General features: G+C 36.9%; 2 protein-coding genes, 2 non-coding genes and 1 pseudogene across 4 annotated transcripts in view; 1 reads left to right on the forward strand and 4 right to left on the reverse strand.

Annotated features, from left to right (window-relative positions):
• The window catches only part of galnt1 (UDP-N-acetyl-alpha-D-galactosamine:polypeptide N-acetylgalactosaminyltransferase 1), a 125,937-nt gene extending 124,004 nt beyond the window's left edge, over positions 1–1,933 (reverse strand). Inside the window, exon 1 of the mRNA XM_051130973.1 lies at positions 1,603–1,933. The gene's annotated coding sequence lies outside the window, so the exon portion shown is untranslated. The remainder of the gene's footprint in view (positions 1–1,602) is intronic.
• Positions 1,934–6,601: 4,668 nt separating this feature from the next.
• On the forward strand, positions 6,602–8,767 carry ino80c (INO80 complex subunit C). Its single transcript, XM_051130983.1, has 5 exons — positions 6,602–6,950; positions 7,031–7,129; positions 7,209–7,320; positions 7,884–7,951; positions 8,064–8,767. The coding sequence occupies exons 1-5, from the start codon at positions 6,735–6,737 to the stop codon at positions 8,193–8,195; spliced, it is 627 nt and encodes a 208-aa protein (XP_050986940.1). The 5' UTR covers positions 6,602–6,734; the 3' UTR covers positions 8,196–8,767.
• Positions 8,768–10,128: 1,361 nt separating this feature from the next.
• Positions 10,129–19,293, reverse strand: LOC127178241 (nuclear factor 7, ovary-like; annotated as a pseudogene).
• Positions 19,294–20,673: 1,380 nt separating this feature from the next.
• Positions 20,674–20,746, reverse strand: trnat-ugu (transfer RNA threonine (anticodon UGU)). The gene has a single exon. It is a non-coding gene; the product is annotated as a tRNA-Thr (tRNA).
• Positions 20,747–21,875: 1,129 nt separating this feature from the next.
• trnat-ugu (transfer RNA threonine (anticodon UGU)) lies at positions 21,876–21,948 on the reverse strand. The gene has a single exon. It is a non-coding gene; the product is annotated as a tRNA-Thr (tRNA).
• Positions 21,949–23,165: the final 1,217 nt, after the last annotated feature.

Genomic DNA, 23,165 nt, shown 5'->3' on the forward strand with positions numbered 1-23,165 from the left:
GAGTGGACGCTGCCCGATCTGCCAGCAGTTCGAGGGGCGTCATTGGCTGTAAGCATGACTGACAACTTATTTAGTCGTGCTTAAGCAGCACGCAACACAATACGCGATTATGACAACTTGGGGCGTTCGACAAAAGCATGCTCAATTTCGCCTGTCATGTCATCAATGGGCTCCTGAGAGCCAGTGAAGCATAAAACAGCTCTTTTTGCAGACAAGTGCTATTCAGTAATAAGCATAGCTGAATTATATAATTCAAACACACAAACAAGGCATCTGGGGGTCAAAGTTTCACATCACTGAATTCGACAGCGGAAGAATAGAAGCAGCTCACTTCCATGATCACTTCTTTTTAATGTCAGCCTACTTCTCTGACTCTTCCTACACATTGGAGCAGCCCTCAAAAGAGCAAATGTCTGAACAGCAACGTCAATCTGAACAGCGAAGCACTTATATCAAGGATTTTCAAGTAATCCAACAGTGACTAGTTGACTTTCATTGTAAATTTTTTGCAAACATGCTTCACTAGTAGCTACTCATTACATACTAGATCCCACTTCTTACAGTGGTGACTAGTATCCTTTAAATAAGTCACTACTAGTACATATTAATTAGTTAACAGTACTAACTCCTTTGTTACTAGTCACTATCCCAAAATTACAAGTAACTACTCTAATGTTTCCAGTAACAAATTGATTCTAAAGGAATTTGTAATTCAGACATAAGACATTTATTTCTGACTAGAATGTATTCGTACTAACGTCTATTTTATGGGTTATTAATATCCATTCCAGTTTTCCTAATGATAACTAAATATTAGTACATCTTTATAAGACAGCAATACATATTTCAACTGCTGTAACATTTTTAATGTACCTATAAAGAAGCCATTTTGACAAATAATTACATTAGCAGAGTAAAAAACATTTGCAACTAGTAATAGATAAAAATGAGATACTAGCGTCTCTAATCTTTACTAGGATGAGAAAGGTAGTACTAACCACTAGAATGAATACAAGAACCTGAATAAGTAGCCAAACAGTAAAAAATATAGGCAAATAAATGTTTCATTTGTTAACAATAGTCGACTCCATTAGTTAACATGAACTAACAATGGAAAATTCTACTTGAATCCTACTAAGTCATTTCAACATATACTAATACATGAATACTAAAGTTGCAACTGCATTACTGGACTTTAACTAACATGAACTAGCAATGAATAGTGTTTTTATAAACGTTAACAGAGATTAATAATGCTAATACTGTAGCAAATGTATTCCTTATTGTTTACCTATTAGTAAATTACTCAATAAGTAACGTTAGCAATATAATCAAACACACTAGCTAGCGTTAAAGGGCGAAATTTGTTATAACGGGTTGCCATACATGCCTTCACTGTGTCCGTTTGCCATGTATACAAGACATTTTCTTGACGCTTTAAAAAGTCGAATTCCCGTATTGAAACACCGCTGCTCCTGTTTAACCTCCTGTCTTTCTGTTTAACACTGACATACGAACAGACCAGAAAAAGAGCCCGAGAAACCGACCCGGAGCGCTAATTATGCGGGTTGGACGCTGGATGTAGAAATGAAATGATTTTACCCTCTCTCGTTTCGACAGCGCTGAGTCCTTTCGCTTCGTCCCAGTGCAGATCTGAGTCTCCACACGCTGGAAAAAAATGTGATCTTCAGCCCGTAGTACCTCAAAAATTAATCCCAAACATGATCGAGCGGAGAGCTGGCCCGAAATACAGCGCTTTTCGCCAGATCCGCCGTCTCGTTCCGAGGGGGAATGTTAACCCTTTAGTTTAGTGGGCGCAGGGCGGCCTGTTCGCTGGTAATTATGGTGTAAATTGGCCGAATATCGAGGACACTCCGTCCGCGGGACGAGCGCTGCGCTCCGGCTGAAAGCACTGAGCGCCGCTACTCGGTCTAACGGAGACTGAGCATCTGAAGAGACCCGCCCACTCTATCAACCCGGAAGAGAACTGTCAATGCAAAGGCATTAATGGCCTCTGGTGCACAAAAGTGGGAAAGCAATGATTGGACAGTAGGAATATTATTAACATCAAGCATCTAACTGTCTGAGTAAATAAATAAGTCAGCTGTGAAGAAAAAAGCTGCAGAGCTTCTCTTCTGAAAGTGAGAGAGTTTTAATTTTTGCTAACACATCCAAACAGGATGCTGTTTTTACAGTTTTTATAGTAAATACATGGTGGTTATCTAGCTTTATTCATCATATAATTCTGATTTATGAACTACATTGGTCCAACAAAAGAATAATAATACTCCAAATTATTTAAAATAATAGTACTCCAAATGTTTTTCCCAGTCCAACAGATTAGTACAGCCCAAAACATGACAATAATTCCATTCCTTTCAGTTCAGTTGCATTGTTTACGTTCAGTGCCACCAATATGGCCGACTGATGACGTGTGACGAAAACACTCGATTACAGATAAGGCCAAATGAATGCTGTTATGTGGGTTCACTGTTGGGAAAGTTTTAAAGTAATAGTACTCCAAATGTTTTTCCCAGTCCGACTGATTAGCACAGCCCAAAACATGACAATAATTGACCGTTTTCAGCAGCAATAATCAGCAAAATTCCATTCCTTTCAGTTCAGTTGAATTGTTTACGTTCAGTGCCACCAATATGGCTGACTGATGACGTGTCACGAAAACACTTGATTACAGATAAGGCCAAATGAATGCTGTTATGTGGGTTCACTGTTGGGAAAGTTTTAAAATAACAGCACTTCGATCAATACTGATTTAACAATACTGGTCAATACTAATACAAAAATGAATAAAATGACGTAGGCCGAAGAGTAAAATTCCCATATTGAAACACCGCTGCTTCTGTTTAACCTCCTGTCTTTCTGCTTAACACTGACATATGAACAGAGAAGCCAGAGAAACCGACTCGGGAGCAGTAATTATGCGGGTTAGATATTAGATGTAGAAATAAAATGGTTTATTTGTAAAATATTCATGATATAATTCTGATTTATGAAATGTACTGGCACAACAAAATGCAAAAATTACTAAAATGACCTAGGCCGAAGAGGAAAATCGACACTTTGTTTCACTTAAACAGTGTTAACATTGTTGTTTGATGCTTTGCATGAACAACAGCAGAAGATATGTTATGAAGTGACGGGTGAATTTGCACCAAAATCATATGCACAACTATTTTAATTTTGCTTTCCTTTTAAAGAGGACAGAAAGGCAATAACAATACAGCATTCAAATAAAAATACACTAGTCATAAACATACTTACATAGTTAAGATAAGTATGTTTATGACTAGTGTATTTTTTATTTGAAAGCTGCATTGTTATTGCCTTTCGGGCTATACCTCTTTAAAGTTTTTGGTACATTTTGGGCATCATTTGAGACCACTGGTTTGCACTTACATCACAGTTTGGTCAGTTACCCGGAAGCACGGTCAGATTGGAGGTACTCAGATGTAACAGCATTGATTACATGGTAATGTACTGCTGAATATGTTTTTCTGCTAATTTATGCTGTCTAAACCATAAAAAAACGTGTGGAAGCTGCTAAATCATATAAAGATGGACTTAGTAAGCAGGAAAAGGGGCAATAGTTTGATAAACTGAAGTTAATAGGTGGTAAAGATATGTACAAGCAGTATTAATTAAGATATTAGCGTAATTATTTCACCAACCTGAAAGGAAATGATAAGAACAAACATGAATGTTGTCAAGATTCTTGCCCTGGAAATCCTGGTTGAGTTTGGCCAACCACAAATGCCTTTTGTTCCTCAGACTGTTTTTTGCACTCTTCTCCTTGATTTGTTATAACATTTGGCAGTCTACTCCACATGTTTTTCCTGGTCTGACCGATTAGCATAGCCTAAACCAAAAACATGACAATAACTGACCATTTTCTGCAGCAATAATCAGCAAAATATGCTAGTTCCATTCAGTGGCATTGTTTGCTTTCAGTGCCGCCAATATGGCTGATTGATGATGCATCATGAAAACATATAATTCTCTGGGAGGTTTTTACAGCTGCCAAGCACACAGGGCAAGGGCATGTTGCAGTTGCCTTTTTGTATTTTTCTCAAACCAGGAAGTGAGTGTGTGCTTTTTCCAAAGTGCAGAAATAATCTCACTACAGGATGTCAACATTACAGAGCAGTTTATATCAAAGCAGTGCAAAACAAGTGGTAGGAGGTAGAATGATGGGTGACATTACGTAAAATTATATAAGCATTAAAAACTATCACTTTGAAAAGTGTAAACATATTGACCAAAGTGCTGTTATTGTAAAACTTTCCCAACAGTGGACACACATCACGGCATGAAACCGGCTTCATCTATAACAGAGTGATTTGTCATAATCATTAGTGTTATTGTTTTTCTAGAATAAAATTCAGGATCTTCACTCTATTTTGTGTTTCTTATATTATTATTATTATTTTAAATCTTAAAGATGCTTCAGAGTTTAGCTTGTTTTAGTTTAAAGGCTATATTAATATGCAAAAATGTAAACAAATATAAATGAAAATAAATGTATTTCTTAAGTGTGCTTGACTTTGCTTATGCTGTAGTAACATAATAATATGTCTTTGTGGAAAAAGCAGTGCCATATCTGGTGCTGTTAAATCAAAAGAGTAGACACTATAATATTTGTCAAAACTTTGGGCTGCTGATACTGTATATTTAGTCTCATTTTGTTCTGAAATGCTCTTTGTCCGTTTGTTCCATTATCTAACATAAGCACACAGCTGACATCTCTCGGTATTCAGTTGTTTGTTTGAGGTTTGCTAAGATGGAGTGACTTTCTAAACAATGACCCAGGAAAAAAGCCCAGTCTTTCATTTATTGCATTCTAAGTTTGACTCATAAAATATTCATGGATGTTTGCAATTGAACCTCAACACACAATCTCCATCTATAGTTTATTTATGTATCGCACATACCAACCACTTGTAGCAGCATCGTCTTGATGAAATATAAATGAGACGTCAAGTGCGTTCAGTGCGTTCTTTGCCCCATTCCTCTTTCAACCTTTTATAAAAACAGTAACTCAGCCATAGTACAACCAAAATACAACAGCAGGACTAAATTGAGGTGAGCCAAACAGATGTATTCAGGTCAACTTCCAAAAGAGGATGCAGACCCAGCACTATAGCAGGAAAGAGGAGTTCTGTCCCTTCTTATCAGTGGCCGCCTGCAACATCTCAGTTGTTTTCTTCAAGGAAGAGGAGCGAGCGTGTGTGTACGCGCGGGATAATAGTGATAATTATCGAGCAATGTCAACAGGATACCAGGAGAAACTGTGGGAAAGTTTTATTCACTGTAAGACTGCAGAAGTGCCAGAGGAAATATCTTAGTCGATGTGAGGGCGTCTTTGAATATTGTCTGAAAAAGATTGAAAACTAATATGAGGTAATGTTCACAAAATCAAGAAATGCTTCAACAACAACTTTACTTTTAAAACAGCAGGATCACATTTCGTCATTAATTTTTGTACAGAATCCAGGCGGAATAAAGAAAGGACATTGCCTGCTTTTTGAGTAGAAGTTTAAAAGATAAAAGTACTGGCAGCACTGAATAAACTCAAGGACAACATAATGTTCTACCGAGCGTGTAGCTCTGCATGAGGTGATTTCTCTGTCACATTTTTCTCTTTATGTCTCCAGCAATATTTCACTTCAAAACATTCAGAGGGGTCCATATGAAAGAGAACGAAGTGAACTCTGAAGTTGACATTTGCGATGGCAGAAAAGGTGAAATGACAAGTAATGGCATTCAAAGAAAGGACAAGAACAGAGAGAATGAAATGACGAAAGGTAACACTCACCTATTTGAAGTCTCCTCTCTGTGGATATGATGTAAAATAGGCAAAACATGAAGAAAGTGATACTTCTAATAATATATATCTATAACTTGGTATCTGCTGCAAATAAATAAACTCAATTTAGACATCCTTAATGAAAAAAAAGTTTTCATATAAAGGCTAACTGTGGTTTGGTCTGTACATCAGATAAAATCACAATTCATAGCTACACTGATAAAATAGAAATATCTAATTTTGTGTTGCTGTGTACATTTTAATTACCTTTCTGTCTTTGTCAGTGAAAGAAAGACAAGAAGGGAGATGTGAAGGACAATGCCACTGTAGTGGCTTATGTATCAAATTCTACAGAGAGAGGAGAAATAATTACCTGACATCTGTTTTTAACAAAGTTAATTAGTCATTTATTTCCTCCAGCAACACATGTGATTGAAATATAAAAGCCATTACCTTCTTGTATTCTATAATGAGTCTGTCATAGAGCATAAATCAAACTTCACTTCAGTGCTAACTGCTGTGAAAGGGAATGGGCAATGTGTTGGCCCTATTTCAAATTATATTACAAATATATTGCAGAGATATTAGGCTTGGTCACTTTATGTTGCACGTCCATATTATTGTTTTCAGTTCAAGTTTTCTCCATATCTAACTAAAACGTAGAACACATAAGACAACCTGAAAGATTATTTATTTCAGTATGAATATATATCTTGTTTTATATTTGTCGTATTATATTCCAACGCTAGCGGAACTATTGGGCAATCGAGTGTAGCAACGGAATACGAACGTCTGGTACTTTCTCATCACTTCCGGGTGAACGGGATGTTGTGATTATCCGCAGGCTAACGTGTTCACAAAAGTATGTAAAATATTTCAGGTTATGTTTGTTGAATCTTAATGAAGACAAATGTCTGCATCTTCTGAACCGGGGGTATCAAAAGCAAAGGATTTAAATCCAACGACGCTCTCGGCGGGTAAAGTTGTGACAGCGGCGGCGTTAGTTGCTCAGGCCCGGAGCAAAAAGCGACCCATCAGTCCAGCGACCCACACAACCCCGCAGCCAAATAATAACAGCAGCAAAAAGAAAAAAACACAACCTGCGACGTCAACTACTCCGGCTCAGGTACGAGCTAGTTCAAGCCCTTCCACATGGTTTATTTGATAACGAAATGTCTCTCATTGGCGGTGTTGCATTTGTTACAGGTTGCTCCTGTGGAGTCGACTTCTGAAGGGAAACTAGTGGGAGCTGTTGATGTAGAGACTTCTACCAAATGTCTTCATTTTAAAAACCCCAACTTTGTGGTAAGATTGATCTAGAGTAAAGACTAAAATGTGTTCTGTTAGAGTTCAATACATTTATAAGTTCTTCCTCCTTCACTAGCACTCAGGTATTGGTGGAGCAGCAGCAGGAAAGAAGAATCGGACGTGGAAGAATCTGAAGCAGATTTTAGCAGCAGAGAAAGCACTGCCCTGGAATATAAATGATCCTAACTGTAAGTCTCACTTGCAAAAGTAAAAAAAAACAAAAAAAAAAACACTAATACTGTCAAAATAATATTACAAACGTTTAACCTAATAGTCAATATCATGTCAGTGAACTAAAGCCTTGTATGTGTTGATTTAATTTGGCAACATTTAAATGTGACCAGTCATAAGGGTCAATTTTTTAAAATTGAGATTTATACGTCATCTGAAAGCTGAATAAATAAACTTTCCATTCATGTATGGTTGATGATGTTTTTTGATAAGACAATATTTGGCCAAGATACAACTATTTGAAAATCTGAAATCTGAGGGTGCAGAAAAATCAAAATACTTAGAAAATCACCTTAAAAATTGTCCAAACAAAGTTCTTAGCAACTCAGAAAGTTTTGATATACTTACGGTAGGTAATTTCCAAAATATCTTCATGCAACATGTCATTTACTTAATATCCTACTGATTTTGGCAAAAAGTAAAAAATAATTTTAATGGAACAATGTATTTTTGGCTATTTCTTCAAATATCCTATTTAAGATGATCCAGGGTCACAAATGTCTTCTGTTTTGTCTGTCAGACTGCAACATAGATGCACCTCCTTCTATGAAACCTGCTAAAAAGTACTCTGACATATCAGGTCTGCCGGTGAGTCTGTTAAAGAATGTTGTCTGTTGAATAATTTGGAAGCAGTCGTTATTTTATGTGAGTAGTTAGTTATCTAACTATGCTTAATGATGTTTGTATCTTTGTGTCCCAGGCAAACTATACTGACCCTCAGACTAAACTGCGCTTTGCATCGACAGAGGAGTTTTCCTACATCCGACAGTTGCCCACAGATGTGGTGACTGGATACCTGGCTCTCCGTAAAGCCACCTGCATTGTCCCATGAGAGAGAATATATATCTTTCCTACGTATATGCCGACTGACCGCTGGGTGCAACCGGATGTAAAGGACTAACATACTCGTGCATGTTTATGGTTGCCTTATTTGTAAATTTGATTGGTTACCTCAGTATAAAGATAGATTTTCATTGGATTATTTACAGTTAACTTTGTGTATGTTTTTATGATGTATGTTTTTTTTTTTTTTTAACAGATTACATATTTTCATGATAAATTCTGTTGAAAATATTGATGATTTGACTTCTGATCCTCACTTTGATGTGCTGGACTGTTTTGTCACACTCTCTTTTTTTTTCTTTGTGTTTAAGCTTTTCTTGTAAGGAATTTAGTGCTGTTTTGAGCTGCGCCTTGAATTTAACATGTAAAGTTTAAGTGTGAAGCAGTGAAAGTTCAGTTTCTTGGAGAACAGGTGATATATTTGCATGTTGTTACATGTTCTTATTACTCTCTGACTCTCTGGAATAAATTAAGTAGATCAATTTTGATTATTGTGTTTATCAATGGTACTATCATTGATTTTATGTTACCCTAAAATAAAGTGAACTGAGCCCTTTTCAAGTCATAGACTTTCAGCTGGTCGTTTAGAATGAACCACTTTTATTCTTATGCTGTTTACTGTTTAGTCTTTCCTGGAGCAGTTATGTGAATTGAGAAATTAGTGTTTGGTTAAACAGTCACTAGATGTCTTACAAGTTTTGATGAGCTGAAACTGTTCTGTGGACTGACAAGGACATTATTGTAATAGTTTATGGATTTATTACATATCACAAAGCAAATCACAAAGAAAAGTCACAGATTTGTTTTACAGGACCAAACAGTCATTTTACAGTCATTTACAGTCATTTTCATATGTCACATTATGAAATATAACCACTGAGATATGGAGCCTCACCTTTTATTAATATTTTAATATAATGTCAAAAAATCCTCTCAATTGTTACATGGCTGTTGAATTAACGAAGAGAGTTGGATCCACATTCAGTTTTATCAAAACAAAATAACAAGTAATACAGGCATCAGTCATCATCAACTATTCAAGCTCAGGACTGACTCTAGTTCTCCACATGATATATCTACCTTTTACAAAAGTAATAAAACATGTGAATCAGACTAATGTTGTCAAATATGCACTGCAGTTATTGCCAGACCATTAAGTACATGGATGTGTTTATATCTTAAAGCAGGGGTCACCAAACTTGTTCCTGGAGGGCTGGTGTCCTGCAGAATTTACCTCCAACTTTCCTCAACACACCTGCCTGGAAGTTTCAAGTATACCTAGTAAGACCTTGATTAGCTGGTTCAGGTGTGTTTCATTAGGGTTGGAGCTAAACTCTGCAGGGACACCGGCCCTCCAGGACCAGGTCTGGTGACCCCTGTCTTAAAGGGATAGTTCACTCAAAAATGAAAATTCTGTCATTAATTCCTCACCCTCATGTCATTCTAAGCCCATACAACCTTTTACAACCTTTGTTCATCTTCGGAACACAAATAAAGATATTTTTTGACGGAATCTGAGAGCTTTCTGACCCTACATAGACAGCAAGGGTACTACCATGGTCAAGGCCCAGAAACAGTAAGGACATCATTAAAACAGTCCATGTGATATCACTGGTTCAACCGTAATTCTGTGAAGCTATGAGAATACTTTTTGTGTGCAAAGAAAACAAAAATAATGACAAAAAATATTCTCATAGCTTCATAAAATTTAAAAAAGTATTTGTGTTCCAAAGATGAACGAAGGGGAGATAGATGGACCCGGGGCCTGAAGTAAAAATGCTGACAGGCTCCAACAGGGTTTACAAAAGGTGAATAAAATGCCAATATTTTATGTCAACTTATTTTTGAATTTGCATTTAGCTTTAAGCACATATTACAAACTATTATTAGTAAACATTTAGTGTACTATTTATAACCAACTATCACACATTTTCCTTATGTTGTTATATATTGTATTCCTTCTTTAACATATTTATTTTGCATGTACTACCCCTTATATTGTCATGTAAAAACCTGTCATGTATAACACTGTTTTTCCGTTGTTACAACTGCTTTAGCCGGTAATATCTTCAGAGGGAATGTTAAATCATAACTTTGAAACAGTGGAAAGACTTTCTCTGTGAAGGTGGTTGTCAGTGTGCGTAGATGTGTGTTAGTTACAGGATCACAGAATGACAGTTTTCCTCTGTCCCAGTCCAGCTCCAGTCTCACCCTTTGAAGCTTCTTTCTAACTGGAAAGGGATTGTTGCAGTTTTCTGGAGACTGTGAGGAATATTTCTTATTTCTGTACCAAACACACCAGACACTGGTGTTAAAGACAGCTGCTCCCTTTCTTTGGTTTGATTCTGTGGTTACTCCAATAACCCACTCTGAATTGTCTCCAACCTCCACATCCCAGAAATGTGTTCCTGAGTTAAAGCCCTCTGAACTCAGAACACAGGGATATACATCAAATCTCTCTTGATTATCAGGAACTGGTTGATGCATCTTGCTTCGTATCAGAGTGGTCAGATCATCAGACAGAATGAGATGGGAATTTGCTGTGTTTGGGTCCAGAATCACAGGAGCTGTTGAGAGATAAACAGCAGGTGTTTTTTTTTGATGATAATTTAATCAACATGTGTGAACAGATTTTTTTCTTGTCCTATGGCTGACCATTTTTAACTGAATTTAGGTCAGTGCTGTTATGGATAGACCCTCTTACGTTTCTGTGCATTGGCCTTTATATATATCTGTAATATCTTAGAAACAGACTTACTGTTTTGAACAAGTTCCTGCATCTTCTTCCAAACTCTGAAGGTCAGGTTTTTCAGATGATCTGCCACATTAATCAAAGCCCCTGACAGCATCTGTGGATCCTGCTGTGAACTCTGGGCTCTGGAATAAACATTCAATAGTTAGAAGTTCAGGGAGTTCACGATCAAAAACATGAGTGACATGATGTCTCACTTACCTTTCCATTGTAGATTTAAAGTTCTGGAAAATACACAAAAACATATTAGCTCCTTAAATGATTAATATTTGGATAAGTATGTTAAAGCAGCATTTTGGGTGAGAGTATGAAATAAAAATATTCTGTTCTCACATGTAGAAATGAGACGTCACTGGTGTTCATCTTCTCCTCTATGTCTTTTATTGTGTCTGATAGAGCTGAGATCTGTCTGTTGATCTCCTCAAGCTTCTGCTTCATCATTTGACTCTTCTGCTCTTCCTCTTTCCTCAGTGCAGTGATTGAAGCTTCTTCTTCATCTTGCAGAAACTGATGAAGCTTCTTAAACTCCTCTTTAATCTGTCGCTCTGTGTGCTCAGCCTTAGTCTGAACATAAAAACTATGAGATTCACCTCAGCATTTCCAGTTATAACAGATTACATATTTTCATGATAAATACTGATGATCAAAATTCCCGATTCTCACCTTGATGTGCTGGACTATTTTATCACAGTCTCTTTTATTTTTGTGTGTGTGTTTAAGCTTCTCTTGTATGGACTTCTGTGAGGTTTTGAGCTTCTCCTTAAATTAAAAAAAGTGCCAATCTATGAACGTTTGGAGAACAGGTGATATATTTGCATGTTCTTATTACTCTCTGACTCTATGAAATTTAACGCATGAATTAAACGCATACATTTTGAATACTGTGTTTATCAATGGTTAACTTCATTGTGGTTTTATGTTACCCTAATAAGCCAGTCATACACTTTCAAATGATTGTTTAGAATGAATTACATTCACTCTTAAGCTGTTTTTTTGACAAAATACAGTCTGGTATTACCTATGTTTAAACTGTATGTGTACCAAAACTGATATAATGCAAATACAATGCAAACTGCAGTCCGGTTCCTGGATATATTTTATTTTGCTGCCATCTACCAGCATCGTGAGTTATTACAATGATATTAACCGTTAAAAAAAAAACCAAAAAAACTAAAACTGCTCTAACTTGCCTCTTTTTAACCAATTATGATTTCATTATTGTAACAGACAAGACAAAATGTGTCCTACCTTGTAAGATGAAACAACTTCATTGATGGGGCGGAAACTGTGATTGCCATGTTTTTTTGAATCTCTGCACAAAGCACATACAGGCTGTTTATCAACCAAGCAGAAGAGTTTGAGTTTCTCATTGTGGAGACTGCAGACCTCCTCAGACAGTGAAGCACTTTCTGCTGTGAATGACTCACATAAGTTTTTTAACATCAGATTACAAGGAGGTTCATCTCTTGAGGATCTTCTCCTACAGACCGGACACTCTTGAGTATTCCTGGTTTTCCAGAACTGTTGAAGACATTCTTTACAAACATTGTGACTGCATGACAGAAGAACAGGAAAACTGAAGATTTCACAGCACACAGGACAGGTAAGATCTTCCACAGATACTGTTTTCACAGAAGCCATTCTCAGCTTTTTTCAAATCTAATGTTTTCTTTCACTTGCTCTTCTTTAGTTTCATAAATAACCACCAGAATCAGCACATCTGCTGTCTATTCTATTCTCAGTCCAGTAGAAATATACCTGATTTTTTTTTTTGGAGGTTTTTCTCTCTGCATCACTGAATCCTTTCTGCCCAAGAGTTGAGAAAAGTGTCAATCTGAGAAACCAAAGAGAAACAATAAGAGTCACTTCCTGGTTGTGAAAGATAGAGGAGTTGGAGGAGTTAATCATGATTATCTGGATCTTCTAGTATTTTGAGTCTTCTTTAGTTGATATTCAAGTTCCTGCAAAAGGAGCAAGTATGTGAATCGAAAAAATAAGTTTTTGGTTAAACTGCCACTATAACTTATACAAAATAAGTTTTGATGAGCTTAAACTGTTCTGTGGACAGACAAGGAGGTTATTGTAATAAAGTTGTAAAAAAAGTTTGATTGATTCATTGAAATTCACGAAGCAAAGTGACAGATTTGCTTCATAGGACCAAACATGTTGAACTGAACTGAAAAGATCTGTATCATATTCCTTCTCTGATGTGCTGTCATACAGTTTAATATATTCATAAATCATTCATTCCTCACAATCTTGCCTATAAATACTTGACTGATCTGGTTGATGGTGCCTGGTTGAACCTTTTTTCCAGAGTTACTAACCTGTAAGAATTGTCCTCTGTAAAGGCTCACATTCATCCAAGTCAATACAGAGTTTCATGTCATTTTTAAACCAAATTCACAATCTTTTTTAGAACTTCATATGTCCCATTATGACATGTAACCATGAGATATGGAGCCTCACCCCACCTTTATTTAATATTTGAATATTAATACTGAGACTAAATTATTTAATATCACATGCAATGACAATTTTATTACATCAAAATAACAAGTAACACAGACATCAGCTACTCAAGCTCTGGACTGACTCTAGTTCTCTACATGACAGGTCTACCGTTTACATTTCTGTGTTTGTTTGACAGCAAAATTGTACTGTTGTTGCTGCATTTGCCGCAGGTTACTCCAGTGGAGTTGACTTCTGAAGGAAAACCAGCAGGAGCTGTTGAAGTCTTTTTAAAAAAACGTTGTGGTAAGATTGTTTTTAGAATACTAGAAATCTAAAATGTTATGTTACAGTTCAGTACATTCATAAGTTCTTCCTCCTTTACTAGTACTCAGGTATTGATAAACGAATAAGATGTGGAAGAATCTAAAGCAGATTTTAGCAGCAGAGAAAGCACTGCCCTGGAATATAAATCAAAAACAATACAAAGCACAGTGTTACTAGTTGGCTTTATGGATTTTATAGATTGTCAGCATCATGAGGTATTTACAGTGATGCACTGAAAAAAAAACAACAAACACAAAATTTTTCACATATTCTTGTAAGAGAGCCTCATCTTTTTTAAAATACTCAATGAAGCTACAGTACATTTAGACACCACTGTAAACTAAGCACTTGTAAATTATACTCAGTGGTAACTCAATAAATAGAACAACAGTCTTGCCACAGTCTTGAGCCCATTTGTTTCTTATTCCTCAACAAAATCTGACATTTTCAGATGATGTTTCTATACTATGATTTATATGATGTCCAAACATAAATATTAGTCAAACATTAGAGAAGTCTGCCTTATAATATGATTTCGCCAAACCTGTTCTTATTAGAATAAAAATATAATTTAAATGGCTTCATTAACTTGAAGACAGAGAAATCCACATCTGAGAGCTACCTCACCACCAGCCTGACCAAATCCTGACCAACTGTTACAATTGTAGGAAGAGACTAAAACAGGCAAAATGACAAAAGGTATGTAGCGTAAATTTTTAATACTGTTACTAGTTTGTCATATACAAGACTGCTTTTCTGTTGTAACAACGATTTCAGCTGGTAATATTGTCAGAGGGACAGATTCATCAAAAGTATAAAAGAATGGAAAGACTTTCTGTGTGAAGGTGGTTGTCAGTGTGCGTAGATATGTGTCAGTTATAGGATCACAGAATGACAGTTTTCCTCTGTCCCAGTCCAGCTCCAATCTCACCCTCTGAAGCTTTTCTATAACCGAAAATGGACGGTTGGGTTTGTTGGGGAAAATTCATTTATGAGTGATTTTTGCATGCTTACGTGACAAACTTGTGTGTAAGGTATGGGAAAACAGCAGGTAGTAAAGTGCTGATCAGACTCCTGGGTAAAAAGGGCCTCTGTGCCATAAGGCTGACCCCAGGGGTCAGAGAAAACATACATTCGTATAGGGAATGCTGAGAAGGGATAATCTATAGAGTCATTTTACAGGCTTTCTTTGCTTATGTGACAGCACCGGCTGTTTTTAGTCTGTAACAGAGTATGTGAGCAGAGTGGAGTGGGAGCGGAGCGCGGAGTGGAGCGGTGTGATTTTTAATGGAGTGAGGAGCAGAAATTTTAAAAGTCAGAGCGTTGTGGTTTTTTTACTCGCTCCAAGAGCGCTCCACTACCGCTCCATCACGAGTACAATTCATGACAACGACCCATAATATAACTGCATATATAGCAAGAATTCACTTGTTAAGCATAGCCTATTTAGCTTGATAGAGATGGATCACTCAAATTCAGAAAGAATGTGAAAACTAGGACGACGGCAATGGACATGAGCAAAAAGTTATAGTTTTCAGGGAATTAGTTTGTTCTTTCAGGATACTGAATATTTTCAAGTGAAAGCGTGATTTAAACAAGTACAACACTTATTCACACGCAATTGCTCTCTCAATAATTCAAACAAATGTAAACTTACTGTGCTACTTCATCTGTACACTGTGTGCAGAATTATTAGGCATGTTGATATTCTGGTCATATTTTTTTTCCAAACACATTTTACCAATTCCAAACCACATCAGTCTTAATAACTACTGTTAATTTTGTGTTTAATCATTTATATGTGATATATAATTGTCCGTGAAGGCTGGAAGTGAAAAACTCCTTATATTCAGGTGTGCAGAATTATTAGGCATGTTTTCGTTTACAGCTAAAATGAGCCAAAAAAGAGATTTAACCCAGACTGAAAAGTCCAAATTATTAAATGCCCATGAGAAGAGTGCAATACTAATGCATTACAAGAATTTGCAAAGTTAAGGCTTGACCATTGGACAGAGAAATGCTTGTTGAGTCTGCATGGTCAGAAAAAACAGGTGGAGAAGAAAAGATGCATGTTAACTGCAAAAGAATTAGGAATTAAGGTGAAGAATTAGGTGTGACACCATCAGGAACCGTTTAGTCTCCAGCGCCACCATTTTCCAGAACTGCAACCTACCTGGAGTCTTCAGAAGTGCAATGTGTCAGGTTCTCAGAGACTTTGCTTGGTAAAAAATCCTAAAAAATGCCCCTTACTTAATAAGAATAACAAGCTGACGTCTTGTGAAATACATGAAGACTTTTTTTTTTTTATATGCTTTAGAGACAGATAAGTTGAGAGTGACTCTTGAAGGACAAGCATCACATCCTCTTGTGCCTCTGATTCAAGAATTTATCTTCCAAAATCTGGCAGTAAGTTTTGGGAGTTCATGTTTAGTCTCTTATCCTGAAAAGTCTGACTTGCAGAGATGGACTAAAATGAACTCCCAAAACTTACTGCCAGATTTTAGAAGATAAATTCTTGAATCAGAGGTACAAGAGGATGTGATGCTTGTCCTTCAAGAGTCACTCTCAACTTATCTGTCTCTAAAGCATATAAAAAAACTGTCTTCATGTATTTCACAAGACGTCAGCTTGTTATTCTTATTAAGTCAGGGGCATTTTTTAGGATTTTTTACCAAGCAAAGTCTCTGAGAACCTGACACATTGTACTTCTGAAGACTCCAGGTAGGTTGCAGTTCTGGAAAATGGTGGCGCTGGAGAACTGGAAACGGTTCCTGATGGTGTCACACCTAATTCTTCACCTTAATTCCTAATTCTTTTGCAGTTAACATGCATCTTTTCTTCTCCACCTGTTTTTTCTGACCATGCAGACTCAACAAGCATTTCACTGTCCAATGGTCAAGCCTTAACTTTGCAAATTCTTGTAATGCATTAGTATTGCACTCTTCTCATGGGCATTTAATAATTTGGACTTTTCAGTCTGGGTTAAATCTCTTTTTTGGCTCATTTTAGCTGTAAACGAAAACATGCCTAATAATTCTGCACACCTGAATATAAGGAGTTTTTCACTTCCAGCCTTCACGGACAATTATATATCACATATAAATGATTAAACACAAAATTAACAGTAGTTATTAAGACTGATGTGGTTTGGAATTGGTAAAATGTGTTTGGAAAAAAAATATGACCAGAATATCAACATGCCTAATAATTCTGCACACAGTGTATATCCGATTTCGAATGAGAAGAAATCTATAAGAAACGCAGCGATCTGTACGTAAAATAACTGACGAAACGTGTTATTATTATTATTAATTTTTTTTTTATCACAAACATTTGCATTGCAAAAAGCAGCAATTATACCTTTTAATGCTGACTGACAACCATGTTAGCTTGGCATGAGGAAAAAAGTTTGCGCACTAGTGTTCCAATAAGCGCTTTAAAACTATACTTTCGTTTTATTTATTTTATTGTCTTCTTTTAATATACGTGATAAACAGAACTGTGGTATTTTAAACATACTGATATAGTTTAGACGCGGAGCGAAGGCGGAGCGGTGTTTCTGGTATCAGTGAGCGCGGAGTGGAGCGGGAGCGGGAAATGGTGAACCCGGAGCGGAGCTGGAGCGGAGCGGTTATAAAATGCAGGGAGCGCGGAGGGGAAATTGTTGTCGCTCCACTCCGCTCACATACTCTGGTCTGTAACCTTGAGTGTGCAAAAAGCGGAGTGTGCTTGAGTGTATAAAGCGGAGGCGATAACTCTCTCCTTTGTCACACTCAGCAGGGCGCTGTATCTGTTTGACTGTGAACCTTTCTTGCAAGAAATAAACCTTAAAACGCAATTGCGCAATTTGTCTTTATTGATCGAGAGCCTCAAGCAAAGATTTTTGCCACAACAGGTTTCTTTGGGGATTGTGAGAAATATTTCCCATCTTCATACCATATGCACCAGACATTGGTGTTAAAGAAAACATCTCCTTTCCTTTGGTTTGATTCTGTGGTTACTCCAATAACCCACTCTGAATTGTCTCCAACCTCCACATCCCAGAAGTGTGTTCCTGAGTCAAAGCCCTCTAAACCCAGAACACAAGCATATTCATCAAATCTCTCTGGATTATCAGGAACTAGTTGATGCATCTCACTGCTTCTCAGACTGGTCAGATCATCAGACAGGATCAGATATGTATTTGCAGTGTTTGGGTCTAGAATCACAGGAGCTGAGGAGAGATAACAACAGCTGATTTTATTCCAATGCTTATTTTATTCCTATGCTTAATATGTTATCTGCAATATTAGACTCACTGTTTTGAACAAGTCCCTGCATCTTCTTCCAGACTCTGAAGGTCAGGTTTTTCAGGTGATTTGCCACATTAATCAAAGGCCCTAAAAGAATCTGTGTATCTTGCAGTGAACTCTGAGCTCTGGAATAACATTCAATAGTCAGAACTGTAGTTTCAGTCCACAATCAAAAAACATGAGTGACATGATGTCTCACTTACCTTTCCATTATGGCATTAAAGCTCTGAAAAATATACAAAACAATTACACATTAATCCAAAGAGCTTCCCAAAACAGGGTGAAAGTTTGACTGTGATGGGAAATAAGTATGTTTTGTACACAAGAAGAAATGTTAAGTTCTCACATGTAGAAATGAGACGTCACTGGCGTTCATCTGCTCCTCTATGTCTTTTATTGTGTCTGATAGAGCTGAGATCTGTCTGTTCATCTCCTCAAGCTTCTCCTTCATCATCTGACTCTTTCTGCTCTTCCTCTTTCCTCAGTGCAGTGATTGAAGCTTCTTCCTCATCTTGCAGAAACTGATGAAGCTTCTTAAACTCCTCCTTAATCTGCTGCTCAGTGCGCTCAGCCTGAGCCTGAAAATAGTATGCATTCCCATATAACAGGTTACATATTCATTCTTTGTTAAAAAAAATGATGATTTGAGTACTGATTCTGACCTTGATGTGCTGGACTGTTTTATCACACTCTCCTTTAGTTTCTTCTGCGAGTTCAAGTTTTTCTTGTAAGGACTTCAGTGCTGTATTAAGCTGCTCCTTTTAATTCAACAAAGTAAAAAATTAAAACGAGGACCAATTATGTTTTGTAGGAAGCAAGAGAAATGTGTCCTACCTTGAAACACGGCACAACTTCATTGATGGGGCTGAAACTGTGATTAGCATGTTTTTCTGAATCTCTGCACACAACACACACAGGCTGTTTATCATCCAAACAGAAGAGTTTGAGGGTCTCATTGTGGAGACTGCAGACATCATCAGAGCCTGAAGCACTTTCTTCTGTGAATGACTCACATAAGTTCTTCAACACCAGATTACAGGGAGGTTCATCTCTTGAGGATCTTCTCCTGCAGACGGGACACTCCTGGGTATTGCTGGTTTTCCAGAACTGCTAAATACACTCTTTACAGATACTGTGACTACATGACAGAAGAACAGGAGTCTTAAAGATTTCAAAGCACACTGGACAATTAAGATCATCTGCAGATACTATTTTCACAGAAGCCATTTTCAGATTTTTAATAAACCCAATGATCTTGATTTTTGTTTCAGTTTCTTTTCTTCAAGTTAAATAAAAGGGATTGCTTCCTTGTAAGTTTTGAAGGGTGGAGCCGATCATGCCAGCCTTATTTTTCAACGCGGAAGTAAGCCGTTCTGTGAACGTGAAAGACTTTCTATTCATTAGCCGTTGTAAGGAGAAGAGTAACAAAGTCCAGTAAATGGCAAAACAGTTTCCACTACAAACCAGCATAATTAAGATAATGCATTAAAATAATATGGTAAGACACAACAGTTTGCAATATCAAGCAGCAAAACAAGCTCTTTGCAATAGTGAAAAATAGCTGTAAGCCATGAGACCGGAAGCCTTATCCATAAAACTTCCCGCTCTTAGGGAAAATTAAGTTGGACAGTAAGCTTTGATTACTGTGACCTGTTGTGGACATGGTCGGTTCACTTAAATTTGACGTGGTCAAGAAATATTAATAGCCTACGTAAACAAACCTCTGTGACCATATTATTCATAATACTTTATTTTGAAAAAAGAATCACAAAAAACTTGCACTATGTAGACAGGGTTCAAATGAAGCTGGTTTTAGCTAAGCCTTAAAAGAATATATAAAACATAAAATAATACAGGGCTACAAGAAAACATTTTACCCATCCCATTTTACATTCATTGTTTCTTTAACGTTTATATTATTGTTGTTACATTATTAGGTATGTGTAGCCTGTTTTTATCTAAAATAAAATGAAGTGACCCCCTTTTCTACTTACAGGCTTTCAGCAACGGTTTCAAATAAACAACCTTTATTCTTATACTGTATATTTGACATAATATTATCTGAGATCAGTTATGTGTATTTGAACCAAAAATATTACAATGCACACTGTAGCTCCTGCTAGCTCATTCATACATTTTATTTTGCCGCCATCTATCCGCATCTCGAGGTATTACAGTGGTACATTGAGAAAACAAACCAGCATTGTACAGTACAGGTATATGATAGAAATTAGAAAATAGAAATAGGTTCCACGTCCTCTAGAGAAAGGAATAACCTTTTTTTTAAGATTCTATTTTTGGCCTTTATTATTTTAGGAAAGATAGATGATGGGAAGTGCAGTGGGAGAGAGAGAAGGGGCGGGATCAGTAAAGGTTCTCAAGCGGGATTCGAACTCAGGACGCCCGTAACGCAACAGCGCCGTATGTCAAGGCGTTGTCCACAAAGCTATTGGCACTGATGAGAAAGGGACAACTTCTCAAGGACTATTAATCCCAACATGAGCCTCTATGATGTCCAGTTTTTTTCTTTATGAAGGTTCATGGGAATCCATATGACTACAGTAGGTCTTACGGTATTTGAACATCTTCGGTTTAACTTCAGGGCCATTTTCAGAACATGTCACTTTTTTAAAAGTTGTCTACCTAGGCCCCAGCGAGAATTGAACTCGCGACCCCTGGTTTACAAGACCAGTGCTCTAACCACTGAGCTATGGAGCCACACCTGATAGCTGTCAGTCATTTTAGTCACATAAAGAGATCACAGTGAGTTAGCATAACAAAGACACACCTAAAGGACTTGGCAGATAGCCTAAGATGTCTTAACAGATGCTTCAGTGGTTTGAGGAAAAGGTCAAAGCTTAGGGTGTGAATCTCTTGGAGAAGTGACTCTAGTAGTTGATGGGGCCTTTTAATAGTCATAACAGAATCCCTGCACATATATCTGGACAAAATCATTATCAGACATTTTGCCATATATTATTGTGTTATTTTGTATTTACATATTTGATTCTTTTTATAAAGATATCTAATGTTTCTTCTCTGTAAAGGACTCACATAATTTTTTTAACATAAGATTACAAGGTGGTTCACTCCTTAAGGATCTTCTCCTGCAGACAAGACACTCCTGAGTATTCCTGGTTTTCAAGAACTGTTGAAGACATTCCTTACAGACATTGTGACCACATGACAGAAGAGCAGGAAAACTGAAGATTTCACAGCAAGAACGTAAGATCACGTAAGATCTTCTACAGACAGCACTTTCTAATTACTCGAACGATTTGAGCTTTACTTCCACTTTCTGAATATTTTTTGCGCTTTAAATTATATCACAACAGAGGAAAAACAAGAATCACTTCCAGGCAGAAAGAGGGTGGAGTTTCTGATGATGTGGACTGGATTTACAGTGCTGTAAAAAATATCTGCCTGATTTCAGAAACGAAAACAAAATCTAACACAAACCAAAGGCAATCTGAGTAAACACAAAATACAGATCTTACATGATAATGTTATTTATCAAAAAATAAATTTCTAAAATAAAAATAATTTCTTTAATTAGTTGATTAATAATTTCTTTCTCTTAAAAGCTCCCGGTTGGAGCAGCTCACAACGTTTCTGGTAAATAAATTCTGATTAGATTGACTATTTGGTCTCTTCAAGGATGACTGTATTCCCCATGCCAGAAAGAACCGGTATGGAAGAACAGGACTTGAATGTCCCAGTTTTCCTCTTTCTGTGAAGGTTCACATTCATCCAAATGACCACAGTAATGTCCCATGGTATTTAATAATCTTCAACTTCATTTGAGGGTAATTTTCAGTACAGGTCATTTTTTAAAAGTTATCCAATCAGGCCCCAGCGAGGATTGAACTCGCGACCCCTGGTTTACAAGACCAGTGCTCTAACCACTGAGCTATGGAGCCACACCTGATGGCTGTCACTCATGTAGGTGACATAAAGAGCTGACATTGAGTTTGAATAACAAAGACACACCTCACACTTTCTATGTCTAGAGATGCTATTAAAAGTCATTGATACAGTAAGAAAGAAAGAATTCAGAGTGTAGAAAAATCAGATTTATTTGACTGTCATAAGTTCACTTAGGAGTTCAAGGGTCAAACACTGCCAAAACTGTAATATCAAGGCAGATTCAGTACCATTATTCCTTATTCTTACATCAGCAGCTAAAACACTTAACGTTTGTCCTTTTGTAAAAAGCAAAAAAAAAAAGACAAACTTGACTAAGAAAAGGAAACATTGTAACAGAATGAGCATTAAGCAATATATTTAATTCTTTTTAAAATATACTTATTTAGTTTGTTGTCATGTAAAAGCCTGTCAGGCATTGCACTGCTTTTCTGTTGTTACAACCACTTTAGCCAGTAATATCCTAAGAGGGGAATTTACATCACGACTATAAAACAATGGAATGACTCTCTCTGTGAAGGTGGTTGTCACTGTACACAGATGTGTGTTAGTTACAGGATCACTGAATGATAGTTTTCCTCTGACCCAGTCCAGCTCCAATCTCATGCTATTAAAAGAGAACTCCACTTCCAGAACAACAGTTTACAGCTAATTTACTCACCCCCTTGTCATCCAAGATGTTCATGACTTTCTGTCTTCAGTCGTAAGGAATTATGGTTTTTAAGGAAAACATTTTATGATTTTTATGCATATAGTGGACTTCATTGGTGCCCCGAATTTGAACTTCCAAAATGTAGTTTAAATGGAGCTTCTAAGGGCTCTAAATGATCCCAGCCGAGGAAGAAGGGTCTTATGTAGCGAAATGATTTAAATCACCTAACCAGTGAAGAATAAAGCAATCACCTAAACCAGTCTTTTTGCATCATTACCTTAAGCAGCAGATATAATCACATCCAGAAATGTAAGGATCCAACATTTACAAAAAAGTAAATGATCAGGTTTCCAACTCAATGCAATATTTTTTAGTAGCGATGAGGCCCACTAGGACAATGCACCTATGCAAATTGCTATTCAAGCTTGATAACTTATTCGATAACAAGATAGTGGGCAGTGGCCATAGTTACAGGCACAATTTCTGAAAGTCCGAAACTGAGCAACAGATGGACACTCCAATATCATGTGTAGAAAGATACCTGGTTCCTTCAGAGCACAT

This window comes from Labeo rohita, chromosome 16, assembly GCF_022985175.1.
Source record: "Labeo rohita strain BAU-BD-2019 chromosome 16, IGBB_LRoh.1.0, whole genome shotgun sequence".
Taxonomy (NCBI): Eukaryota; Metazoa; Chordata; class Actinopteri; order Cypriniformes; family Cyprinidae; genus Labeo; species Labeo rohita.